Source organism: Apis laboriosa, unplaced genomic scaffold, assembly GCF_014066325.1.
Source record: "Apis laboriosa isolate Shangri-la unplaced genomic scaffold, ASM1406632v1 scaffold105_cov147, whole genome shotgun sequence".
Classification (NCBI taxonomy): domain Eukaryota; kingdom Metazoa; phylum Arthropoda; class Insecta; order Hymenoptera; family Apidae; genus Apis; species Apis laboriosa.
In genome coordinates, this window is record NW_025220714.1 from 879,844 (window position 1) to 892,758 (window position 12,915).

Below are 12,915 nucleotides of genomic sequence, written 5' to 3' on the forward strand. Positions count from 1 at the left end.
CGACGGCGGTGACGACGCGTGGGGCAGACGCGAAGGCGAGCTCGCCTCGAATGTTAATTAACGACTCGCCTCTTTTCCACCGTGGAGGCCACTGACATCGTGGCACGCACAGAGCCACGCGCGTGTATCTACTCTACATGCTCACTTTCGAAAGTGAGAATGATCGTCGTTCCTTCTGGCAACGAGTTTCGCGAGAGAGAGAGAGAGAGAGAGAGAGAGAGAGAGAGAGAGAGAGAGAGAGAGAGAGAGAGAGAGAGAGAGAGAGAGAGAGAGGGGAAGAATTCCGTGAATCGGGTAATTGAGAGGCTCGTACGGTAGAAAAGGTGTATGAGACATCGATTTTTCGTTTCTCGGTAGTTAATTTAACATTCGTTACATCTTCTCGTTGTATAAGATTGTGTACGTTTTATCGAAAGAGGTTTGTTCGTACGTTTTAATTGGAAATATCTTAATTTAAAAATTCTGATTTTAACAAAAGTATATTGAAAGATCTTTTTACAGCAGTGAAATCAAAAATTTACTTCTGAACATTTTTCGAGTTAAAATTTTACTTCATCTTCCACCATTACAAAGTTACGTTTAAGAAACTTACTTTAAAACTTTGTATACTGATTTCATCTCCTTTGGTAAAAAGAAAATTGCTTATATACAATTGTACGTACCAATAAAATTTCATTAAGAATAAAAAAATTTCGAATATTTTCATAAATGCATTTGTTCGTTATTCAACTTTTCTCTTAAATCTTACTATCTTGCATGAATATTATTTTTAAAAAAAAAAAAAAAAAAAGAAATTGAAAATTTTTTAAAATTTCTTTTCAAATCTTATCATCTATGGATTTACTCACGATGCTTTTGACATCCTTCCACGTTCTCGGGCCAATCGCAGGACCTTGCCCTTTCGTTGTACAAAAGTCCGCCGATGCACAATTGTTCCGTGGCGGTTCCGTTCCAACAGGTCCAGTACCGCGTGCAAGAAGTCTCGTGGCCGAATATACCGTAGAGCCAGTCGCAATGCTCGGCAGGGATCGGTGGATTAGCCTGCCGCTTTCCGTCGCAATAGTTCGCCCTCCAGGGATAGTCGCAGCCCTCGGTCACGCCTCGATGCTTCCCAGCGAAAACAAGACCGTTTGGACAGTCGAATAATTCTGGACGCCCGTTCACGCATTCCCAGTAACGATCGCAATACTCTATGTCACCGACCACTCTGGATTTCGTTTGGCAAGGATCTTCTTGCTGCTGTTTCTGCCCCTGCGATCCTGCGAACGTAAATAGAATGTATATGTAAATATTTTTCTTTTCTTTTTTGAAACAAGATTCAAATTGTTTGTATATCGATTATTATTATTATTATTATGCAGCAAAAAAAACATTAAAGCGATTTATTTGATCATGTATAATAATAATAATAATAATAATAATTTTGTTTGATGATTAATTAATCAAATATCATTATTTGTCAGTTGAGAGTGAAAGTAATGATTGTAATTGAAGAGATGTAAAAATAAATATATATCTTTATCTGTGAAAATATAAATAAAATGTATATTTTTAATAATAAGATCGAAATTAAAAGTGTATTTCAATTATGCAGCAGGGAAAACGTTAAAACGATTTATCGTGTCGAATATTTTCTATAATTAACTAAATAATATTATTATTTGTCGAGAATGAAAGCAAAAAACTTAATTTATTTATCAAGAGAAACGATAAAAAAATTTGTAAAGCTATTATTATATCTATTTTATCTATTTCGATTATTATGCAGTAGTGAAAATGTTGTAAGTGAAATGCAGTAAGAATGAAAGTAATGATTTAATTTATTTATCAAGAGAAACGCTATTATTAAGTTAACCTATTCTACGTATTTCGATAATTATGCAGTAATGAAAATGTTATAAATGAAATGCAGTAATTGAGGATGAAAGCAACGATAATTTAGATTTTTAACGCTTAGTATATCTATTTATAAATGATTGTAATTCGACGAACGAATTGCAATATTAATCAAAAACATTTCTCAATAATCGTAAATAATATGGAATTCATCATTTTGTTTAATTGTTCCAGTTAGTTAAACCACGTATTATTCATATTTAGAGAAGATTAGATTTATATCGATTATACTTTCCATTTTGTAATTCGAAAAAAAATGTGAATAACCTTTTCAAATTAGAAATTAATGTCTAAACTTTATTTTTTTAAAACTTATAATTTTCATAATTCATAAAGTGTCTACATGCGATTCTAAAGAATAAATCTACAATTCAATGAAAATGACGATTGTTAACGGTTAACGAATACCAATTACGAAACATTTGGCGGCGAAAATCAAACGCATTTTTCAATCCATTGTAGACATAGCGGATGAAAGAGTGTCGTTGCACGGTTTTCCAAGCAAGCAGGAAATTATGCGTAATCTCCATTGAGAAGGCCAAACGGATCGCGACTAAATATCAAGTTGCACGACGATACACGTTCGTGTTTTCTTCTTTCGATTCAGGAACACGTTCCCGCCGACCGTGAGGCATAGTAACACGATTTCTTCTGCCTGATCAGATCGAACATTTCTGACTCATCGTTCATTGGCCAACATCGATATTCGCCAACCAGTCACGATTTTCTTCTCGTCGATATGCATGCACGGAATAAATTTTATTGTAAATATTGTTCTCTTCGACTGCTTATTCTCAGTTAAAATACATACATAATATTCGTTCCTAAAAAATATATATATGTAATTTGCAAGAAATATTCATCGATCTTTTCTACTTAATTTTTTCACCAACTAAAGACGTCTACGATCAATCGTTGTTAAGAGATGTGTTCACACAGTAATAGCTGCCAACTGCTAAAATAATCAAGTTTCTCCTCTTCCAAGTCGTTTGGCTAGTGGTAAACGTTACACTATGCACGTAACGCGTTACAAAATAACTTTCCAAACGCACACAATAATCACGTAACACTTGGGTCATCGCAATTGAAAGATTTTTCTTTTTTTATAAGAAAATTGAAGAAAAAGAAAACATTGTGAAAGAAATTGCACGAGTACCACATAATAATCTATCTTGAAATCTGATTCTTGTTGATAAATCATGATAATACGCGATGTATTACACAGAAATATGAAAACTTGCTTATGTATCTAATTTATTGCGCACGTTACAACATCCTCTTAGAATAAATCCGTGCGAAATAAAATTACAATTAAATATTAACTAACGCGAAATATTAACTAAGAAAATTACTAAAATATCTTTTTCTCTCTGAAATACATCTCCTCGTAAATGATTCTATCCAACTTCAACTCGTCCATGTAAATATCTTTTTCGAAAAATTCACTTTTTGAAGATTCGATATATTCTACTCGAAGAAATCAATTATTAAAATTTCGATATCAATAACTAAAAATAATCGACAAGTCGAGATTTTTCGAAGGAGTAAAATTTTAATCACGAAATTCTTAATACTTTCCAAGATTCGACACGTCAAATAATTTACGATTATCTTACAATTTCGATAATTAAAAATAATTAACAAAAAGATTTTTCAAAGAAATGAATACCTCTTGAAATTCGAAATTCCACTCGTTCCTAGTCCAATTTTAGTAGTATCGAAATATAACGCAAAGTGAAGCCTGTGCTCGTCCCGATAGAGGTTAATCGTCGAAATGGAACGCGGTCCTGCAACCAGTGTCGTGAAATTAATTTACGTGGAGGCACAGAGCGGTGCAATCGTTTAACCACAGGAGATTACACGTAGTAATATCTTGGTTAATGGACACAATTCGGTCGAGGGATCGGTTAGAAAAGTAAATAATAAAGTAAGGTGGGAAGGTAGCTCGTAGCTCGCTCCCAAGAGAGCACGGTCCCGAGTGAAAGTGTCTAGCCTTGACTTGCAACCTTCAACTCGCCTCTCCCCCCCTCGTCAAATCGAACAGCGCTCGAGTTTTGCTCTAACGCCGTTCCCATCCTTCATTCAATCGAATCAACGAAACTTCGATTTCGAACGATCGAAATTGGACAAGGAAGTAGGAAGAGAGGAGATAAATATTACGATAGTTGTTCGACGACTTTCTCGAGAAACGAATGTGTTGATTATCGATCGTCGTACAATATTCGTTTTCTACATGCCAGTTTGATTACATATGTGTAATCGAATGATGTGTAAACAAAAAAGAAAAAAGAAAAATAGAATAACGATCAATATTCCATCGGAGAAAATATAACGTGAAAGAACTTTAAAAAAGATTCTGTGAATTTCCTTGTTTGGAATTAGTGGAATCGTCTCAACGGTATAAGCGATTTTCTTCAATTTTTTTTTTCCTAAGAATTCTCAAGATCCTGATTTTTAAATCTTTAGAACTGTGAATAATCGTTTCGTGTTTTACAAATGGAAATTCACGAATAAAAATTTGACACGCGGCATATTGCGATTCTATGTTATTCAGGATTAGGTTAGGTTAGATTAGGTTAAATTAAATAAAACGAGATTGTGTGAAGCAAATTAACGAGCGATGAAAATGATCGTGTTGTCCGCTTGATTTCAGGGTTCTCGTTTGATCGAGAATACCGATCGGTATTCCTTTCACTTTTTTTGGAATGCAGAGTGAACAGAAGAAGATCGAAGCGATGGACAACGTTTCGAATTGAATCTCGATCACTGGCGAAATTAAAGCAGCTGTGTCCGTGAACGAGCTTCGAGATGCGGCTTGCTTTCGAATGAAATCATTTGCTATTTTTTCTCTTTTTTTTCCTTTCGACACCATCCTTGACGGTGTGGTTAGAACATAGGCAGTTGAATGTCAAGGATACATGCACTTTTACGAAGTATAAAATAAAATAATCATTTTGATGTTTAAAATTTATAAGTTCAGTCGCTTTTTTTTAAATCAGAATTTAGATAGAAGTAGAAAGAAGATTATGGATTTTTCAAATATAATCAATGATAAATATATTTATTGACAAAAGTTAAAAGATAAATTAATCATTCATTTTTTTTATTTGTTCTTCATGTATATATATATATTTGAAAAAAAGTTTATTACTTATTGATATATAATTTATTTGGCTTTATATAATATATTATATTATATATATATTATATAATATACTAAATATCATCATTAATCGATCATTAAATATTATCCAGAATTAGATACAAACGTGTGCTTATAAAAGAAATAAATTAATAAATTTATATAATAAAATTATCATCTCAAAAAAATACATAATTTTCTTTCATTTCATTACTCAGAATTACGTACAATAAATGATAAAATAAATAGAAGCCATAAAGAATTTCGAAGAATCGCAATTTGATTATCTTTGATCTATTATGAAAATGAGTGATATAAATTTGCAAAAAATTATTTTGTTTCTTAATTTTTATCAGTATATACCATTTTCGAATTTTCAGAGTTAAAGTAACGAATCGTGAAACGTAATCGAGGAAAAGCAAGCGCAACACCAGCGCCTTTCCAAACATATCACTGCGTCGCCATTCGAAAACTCTAGAATGCTCGACAGAATGTTGCTCTCAATGCAACAATGTACCGGATTGGAATAATCGGTTTATTTACCTCGCGTGCTAGAAATTGTTTTCGCACGTGGCCTCTTATTTGATATTTAATTCCTTGCGTGATCGATTAAGAGAACGACGAGAAGTGAGAAACAAGTGATAATCTTTTAATCGAGAAAGTAAAACGAACAAACTCGTAAAATTACGAATTTTCATCTTAATAATAAAAATTGTAATTTTATTTGAATTATCAATGTGAAAATTATAATATTTTAACGTTTATATTTTAACAAAAAAATGTTAAAATTGTTTGTTGACTTTGTAGGTGGACGCATCCCTGGTTAAGCTAGGTTAGGTTATGCAACGAAGATTCTTATTAGTAGTGTCGAGGCACTGGGATACTTTCCTTTCCTTTACGATTCCTTGTAAAGAGGTAAGTGTTCGCGGTAAATTGTTAGAATCTAAGCAATAAGAATCAAAGGCAAGTGTGTATCTGTAAAATCTCTAATTGTTTGTGTTTCACAAACAACACGTGCAGTTCATTATGAACTTTTCATTTCTTTCATTCTTTCCTAATGCTCGACGATTATTTCTTTCTTTACCAGTAGAAAAATTAATGACCAATTGCATTTCTTCGTAACTTATGTTCTTCTTTACCTACATCTATTCAAATATATTTTATTATTCCATAAATATTCACAAATGTCACTGTTTGGATCACAGATACTACTCGTCGATTCCAAAGATCGTATGCGAACTCGTGTATCTTAGAAACATTGCAGAATTAGTTATGCATAACTCTTTAAGAATGTGTAACGTCCATATCTAATAGAATGAAACGTATGCAACATCACATAACGTTGCTTCGCGCGAGATATTCGAAGAGAAAGGTCTTTCCATACGCTTTTCCACAAGAAAATTCTTTAAATCGATCCACGGACCGTGAGCTTAATGCGTGCACTTTCTCAATAAATAAATACCTTATCATTCTTATTGAAATCAACTTTCCACCGGTTAGAAAATCGTAATATTTCAGAAAATCGTGTCTCGATCCATTCCATTCAAAAGTAAATCGACGAGATTACGTGCAATTTCGATCGAATTTTTCTTTTCACTTTTTTTACGTGTTTTCAAACAAGGACAGGTTGACAGTGGTTCTCAACCTTTCTCAGAATAAACAATTCTTTTTTCGTAACCGATCTATGTGTTAATTTAACTATTTAATCTTTGTGTTTGTGTTACGTGATAATACGAAGAAATTACAAGAGTTGGCTGAGAAATGCGACAGGTTTGGTTGCGTAGAAAATTTTATCGCATACCAGACTAGTGCTACAACAAAATGTGTAAATGTCACGTTTCACCGTTTCATTTCTTCCTGATCGCGGAATATCGACATACAGCCTTCCTGGATCTAGTAGTGAGATATATACACGATAGGTCTCTCTCTTTCTACGTGAAGTGCAACGTTCCAAGTCAAAAGTCAGCTCGCGTAATAAATCGATCCAGATGTTTACGAGATACGTGCCACTTCCTTTTTCTTCTTCTTCTGTCCGTCTCGTATCTTTTTCTCGCTCGAACGTTCTTGAATAAATGCACTTGTCGAGAAATAATTTTCAAAGAAAACGTTCTCTTTGACGATTTTTGTTTCTTACGTGATTTAAAACTTGTTTTGGTAAACAAGATTAATTATATAACTTATTCCTTTGAAATCAAATGTAAAATTCGATCGAAAAATTTAGCTTCTCGCGTCTGAAAAAAAAAAATACTCACGTATATAAGTTAATGCATATTAACCAACTCGTGAAACGATCAGTTTTTCTAGAATGATTTTTCCATGTTTTTTTTTTTTTTTTTTTCAGTCACAGCAGCCTCCTTTTACTTCTTTTCCATGCGCATAATTTGTTCCTTTTTCTTCGACTTCGAGGTTACGTCGAAGAACGTTTCTCCATCTCGTTTTCCCACTAATCAACCATTTTAATAGCAGTTTTTCTACGTTATTGTGGCAGAACTTCCGGGTCCAGCCACGTTAAAGAGTGTATTCATGCGCGACGGTATATTTCCGGGAGAAATACAACGGTATATAGTTTATTAGCCTAGAATTTTTATCAGGGCGGAAGGAAAACAGTGGCGGAAATCGGTCGAAGTAATTCGACTGTTTAGAAAATAATTTCTATTATGCAAAATTATGTAATAGAAAGTAAGATTTATTACGTAAACAGATCGATGCGAGAAGGTTAACTCTTTCGAGATGTATTATTGTCTTACTAGATTTCTTTATCAGATTAAAATTTTTGGTGTCATTATGTAAATGAAATTATGTAAAATTATAATATTTCGTAATAAAAATGAATTTTATTATATATAAACAATATCGTTTCGAAGAATCTCGATATCATAAAAATTTTTTATGTTAATAAAAAACTTTGCCAGAGTAACAATATCCTGTCTAAGAAAAATTTGCATGCATTTTCACCAACAATAAGTTACATGGATTTTGCTAGAAGAATTGAATTATGCATGAATGTTGCCTTTTAAAGGCATGAACGAATATTTTTGGCATAAAGTGAAAGTATCGAAAAGTGTTTAATAGTTAAGTGTTCAAACAGATGTTTATTTAGAAAGAATTACGAAACAGGAAGTATACTCGCGTTTCGTAATTGAAGAGGTTAGATATGCAAGTGACATTTTCTTATTTAATGCCTACGATATAAATTCTTTTTTATTTTTTTAAATACAAAATATTTTTATCATCTCTAGATAAAAAATTGATCAATAACCTCATAGTTTATGCAAAATAATCAAAAGAGAAACACAGAAAGAGAGAGAGAGAGAGAGAGAGAGAGAGAGAGAGAGAGAGAGAGAGAGATCTGTCTGCTGAGCTACTTTCATATTTTCACTCCCGAGACACGGGAGAAAGTTCTCGAGATGTGTGAAACCCGGTGAATGCCCGTCATTGTCTTACGAAGACGCGTGTAACAATTACTAGAAAAGGGATTTTGCTTCGAATCGAATTTTCTATTATAAACAATAACGGAAATTGTGTAACGAATAAAAAAAATAGACTGTAAGAATCAATAATCCGAAGCAACAGTAATTAGTTGCAGTCCATTAACGATTAATCAACATTATCTCGCAATCTTGTTTGAAAAAGTAAAAAATAAAATAATGATCAAAAGTAGAAAAAACGAATTTTTGCTTCGTTATAAAATATCAATATTAAAAGAATATTAATAGAATTGGAATTATTCAATTTATTTCGAGTAGTATCGAGTATTCTACTACTTTCACCACACTGGATACTGGATTAAACGATTCGATTGATCATTGAGCGATTCGATAAACAGTAACGAGAAAGTTATTCAGTAACTCGATCCAAATTCATTTTTATTCAGATAGATAAATTTTCAATCAAATATTTAACATTCGATGTAAAATGAATAATCAAAGATGATTATTAATCGTGCGAAGGACACGCTGTTCGATCGAGAAACATTGGTGTTAAACGCAAAAAAAAATCGAGAGGATCGTCGTTGCGAAAGTAGGCCGATGCGCACTTTTTAGATCCAGCTGCTGCGAGAAACGCGATGGTCTGATCACAGAAAGTCCGTTTTCACTTACACTCGCGGCTCTCTGTATCGCTCAATTAAATGTAATGAAAAATTCGATCGATTCTTATTTGTATTAACACGCGATAATGTGACGAGACAAATGTGTGAGACAAATATAAACGGCACTTAAATCGTTTATTATGTATAAGCATTCTTCACGCGGACGCGCTGTGTTATCGTCCGCCACTCGGACGGTAAAGTTGTTTAATTTATACGAGCGATTGCTACCGACCGCGCATTCTCGCTTTAACGACACGATAAACAAGCATCGTGGTTAACGTTCGGGATGGAACGATTCATCCTTGTAGGAGGAAGAAGGCAAGAAAAACACGAGGTAGAGGGAAAAGGAAAAAGAAGAGACGAAGGAAGATGGAGAAAAGGAAGAGAGAAAAAAGAGTAAAAAGTGCGGTAATGGGACTCACCGTGCGCAACCAGGAACAGCAAGAGTAACGAGAGAGCCTGGGACGACACCATTTCTGCGACTTGTCTTCTGCTCGGCCTTGGACAAGACCAATTCGATTAACTGGAAATTGCTCGAATTTCGATCCGGTGGCCTGGAATCATCCAAAGGTGGGGCTGGAAGCGTGAAGCGGATTCTTATAGGTACCGAAGAAGCTCGGCTGATGAGTTTTCGTGTCGAGACTGGTCACTGGGAGAGGCGTTTGGCTTCGTGTCTTATATGAGCTCCCCACTCTTCCGGCAGGTCCGATCTCTGGCGCATAGGAAGGCCTCCCTCGAGAACACACCTGGTTTCTTCTATCGAGGACTACGTCGCGTACTTACTACTCTCGTTAAGTATCCTCCTCTCGTCGATGATACTTTGGAAATATCTTGGAAAACAAAACATAGTTGGTGACTCTCTCGTTCAGAACGCTGTCCTTTGTCCTGCTTTTTACTCGACCGGCATTTCTATACATGGAATGGATACACAGCAGGTAAAAGGAGGTAATTCATAATACGCGGGATATTTGTGGAATTGAATGGGGAAATTATGAAAGTGATTTTTCTATTTTCTAAGAATTATTGAAATGTCGTATTGTTGAAAATGGATCAATAACGGAATGTTTCACTTGAATTACGTTAAATATTATATTAAACAATTGTATAAATAATAATTGTATTAATAATAATTTTTGTTTAATTGTAAAATTAACTCGAAAGATTTTAAATATTAAGTTCATTTTATATAATTTTTCAGAGGTGATTAGATTTGATGTCGAAGTCACACGCAGATCCGCGGTTTCAATTTCATTGTACGTGATTTAGCAAAGTAATTGAATTTGATTTTTCACGCTCGGATACTTCGCTGGGACAAATTGCCTCTATCGTCATACCCGATCGTATTTCACTTCCGTTTTCTTTTTTCCTTTTGTGCGACCAAATATGCAGATATCCTTCCTGCTTTCTATGCCATCTCTCAAATTTTTTTTCACATTATTTTGCGGAAAATCGATTTTATAAAATTACAATTAACAAAATATCCTACATCGTAGAATTTCTTCTATTATAAACAAATATTAATTGAATAATTAGATATAATTAATAAAGCTATTAATTAAGTAATTATTTCAATTACAAATATTATTTATTATTATAGGAACGAAATTGTATCTTTCAGAGCATTCGATCTTCAAAATTGGACGTTATATAAGATTAAATAGAATTGTTATGATAACAAACAATTTTTTATTATCTCGAAAGCGAATGATATTTCTTCGATATAAAATTACTTCGAGAACAATCTCTTCTTGTTAAATCAGAAATTGTGATAAACAAATTGATTCAAGTAAAAAAAAAAAACTGTACGTCTCTTGACAAATTTTATTTTAGATTTTAACTGAATCGGCTTATTTATTTGCAGTTTCGAGAGAAGACCTTCACGGTTTCTTTCACCGTATCGAGTCGCTTCGTAACTCGGTGAAAATCGTGGTGAAACATACTCTTGATCATTGGATGAAAATCACTGGCATTCATCTTCTTTTCACATTGTCGTCGCGCGTTTGTGTTGAGACGGAAGTGGATAAACGGTCTCGTAATATTTACGAGGTATGATTCATAGTTAAGACAATTTAAATTTTCATAATAATTTTCCGTGCAAATTAATTATTTAATTTGGGATATTAAAATTGTATTAATTATTTTTTTTTTCCTCTTCAGAATTTTGTTTTCTAAACGATTTTATGAAGTGGAACAATTGAAATGGTAAATATAACGTTAATTAATGAATTTCTAATTTCACGTCATTTTATTTAAACAGAATGATCATTAAATATAACGCAGTAATAATTTTACTTACTAATCGCTCTTGTTCATTAACAAATAATAATAAAAAATATACTTTCCCCGGTGTGCTTAACAATTCGCACAGCAGTCTTTTAAATTATTCCATTATCCGTTTCTCAGACTCTGTTCTCTATTTGCAAAGGCTTGTGCAACTAAGTGAATCGTATTAAACATAACGTTTAAGTTAATTATTAATTCCACGCGAACGAATAACAAAGTAGTTTCTCCTTCCCTTCCATTCTACCTCTCTCACTCCTTTCACTCCTCCATTCTCCGCAATCAACCCTATAAAAATTTTGAAAAATTTCACTCTCATGATCAAAATTGTAAATATTCAAACTCGAGGAGAATTTTTCTCAATCTTAATTGTCGATCATTGATATTAATTATTCCCTTTTTTCTGCAAGACCAAATATACAGAAAACCAAATAAAAAAAAAAAAAAAAAAAAGAAAACGCAATTTAAGAATGTTTAAAGCATCAACGAGAAAGATATTTATTTATCAGACGCGAAAGTTACACGATATCACCAAGGCTATCTGCCACTTTCTCATAGAATCGAACACAGTTTCAGTTTCTCAATTTGCATAGAGAAGAAAAAAGAGAAGATTTCGCAAGGAGCCGAATATTGTACTTCCCGGAAGAAGGAAACACTCGAAGCTCAAGCACGATATTCAACGAGGATTCTCTCGCTTTGTTACCTCCCTTTATGTAAGGAGGAACTAAGGACAGCTTATTACCATCAGATGAAAGATTATCGCTCGGTGGGAATGGTCACAAGAGGAAACGAGACACCTGTGAATAAAAACAATGGCCGCCGCGTTTCGAAAGTCTCTCGCGTTTGTTTACCCCCTTTTCCACCCTCGATCTCGAGTCCAACAATTACTCGTTATGCTCGTTAATTAATCAATTGATTCACACCTTATCGCAGTGTTGAGATTATGACTGAATTGAACGACTCCTCCTTTGTTAAAATAACTGAATAAATGATAAATTTCGAGATTGTTGCGATATATTTGTTGGATGAATAATTTCGTACATGATGAAAATATTTTATACAATTTTATTGTAAATTGTGAGATGGAAAACATGGAAAACAAGTTTGAGATCTGTTGAGAAAAATATTGTTGAGAAAATATATTTTTATGTACCAATGTTATCGACAATGTTGTATATGCGATTATGCAAATTGTGGGATAATTGAAAAATTATCTTGTCGAGAATATTATTAAATTACGATGATTTCTTATCGGCTGTTTCATTATAGAAGATCGTGCCCGTGTTGATAGATTAATGGAAGGATGTCTGGTCTTATCTCATCCCGTCGGGCAACAGGATTCAAGATTGTCGCATTAACAAGACGTTTTAATTAATTAAGGATGAGACGACGTCGTATTCTCTTTGCGTATTCTCTTGTTTACGATATTGTTGTCGAGATAACGATCAATCATTTGATTAATTTGCTTTGAAACGTTTAACACGTTTAAACACATTGTTATCATAAC

At 33.4% G+C, this 12,915-nt stretch overlaps 1 protein-coding gene and 1 pseudogene across 1 annotated transcript in view; one reads left to right on the forward strand and one right to left on the reverse strand.

Annotated features, from left to right (window-relative positions):
- The window catches only part of LOC122720383 (protein obstructor-E-like), an 11,597-nt gene extending 1,855 nt beyond the window's left edge, over nucleotides 1-9,742 (reverse strand). Inside the window, exons 1-2 of the mRNA XM_043947067.1 lie at nucleotides 9,551-9,742; nucleotides 849-1,259 (exon numbers count right to left, since the gene is read on the reverse strand). Coding sequence (XP_043803002.1) covers nucleotides 849-1,259; nucleotides 9,551-9,602 — 463 coding nt within the window. The 5' untranslated portion in view covers nucleotides 9,603-9,742. The remainder of the gene's footprint in view (nucleotides 1-848; nucleotides 1,260-9,550) is intronic.
- A 198-nt stretch (nucleotides 9,743-9,940) lies between these two features.
- On the forward strand, nucleotides 9,941-12,348 carry LOC122720416 (annotated as a pseudogene).
- Nucleotides 12,349-12,915: the final 567 nt, after the last annotated feature.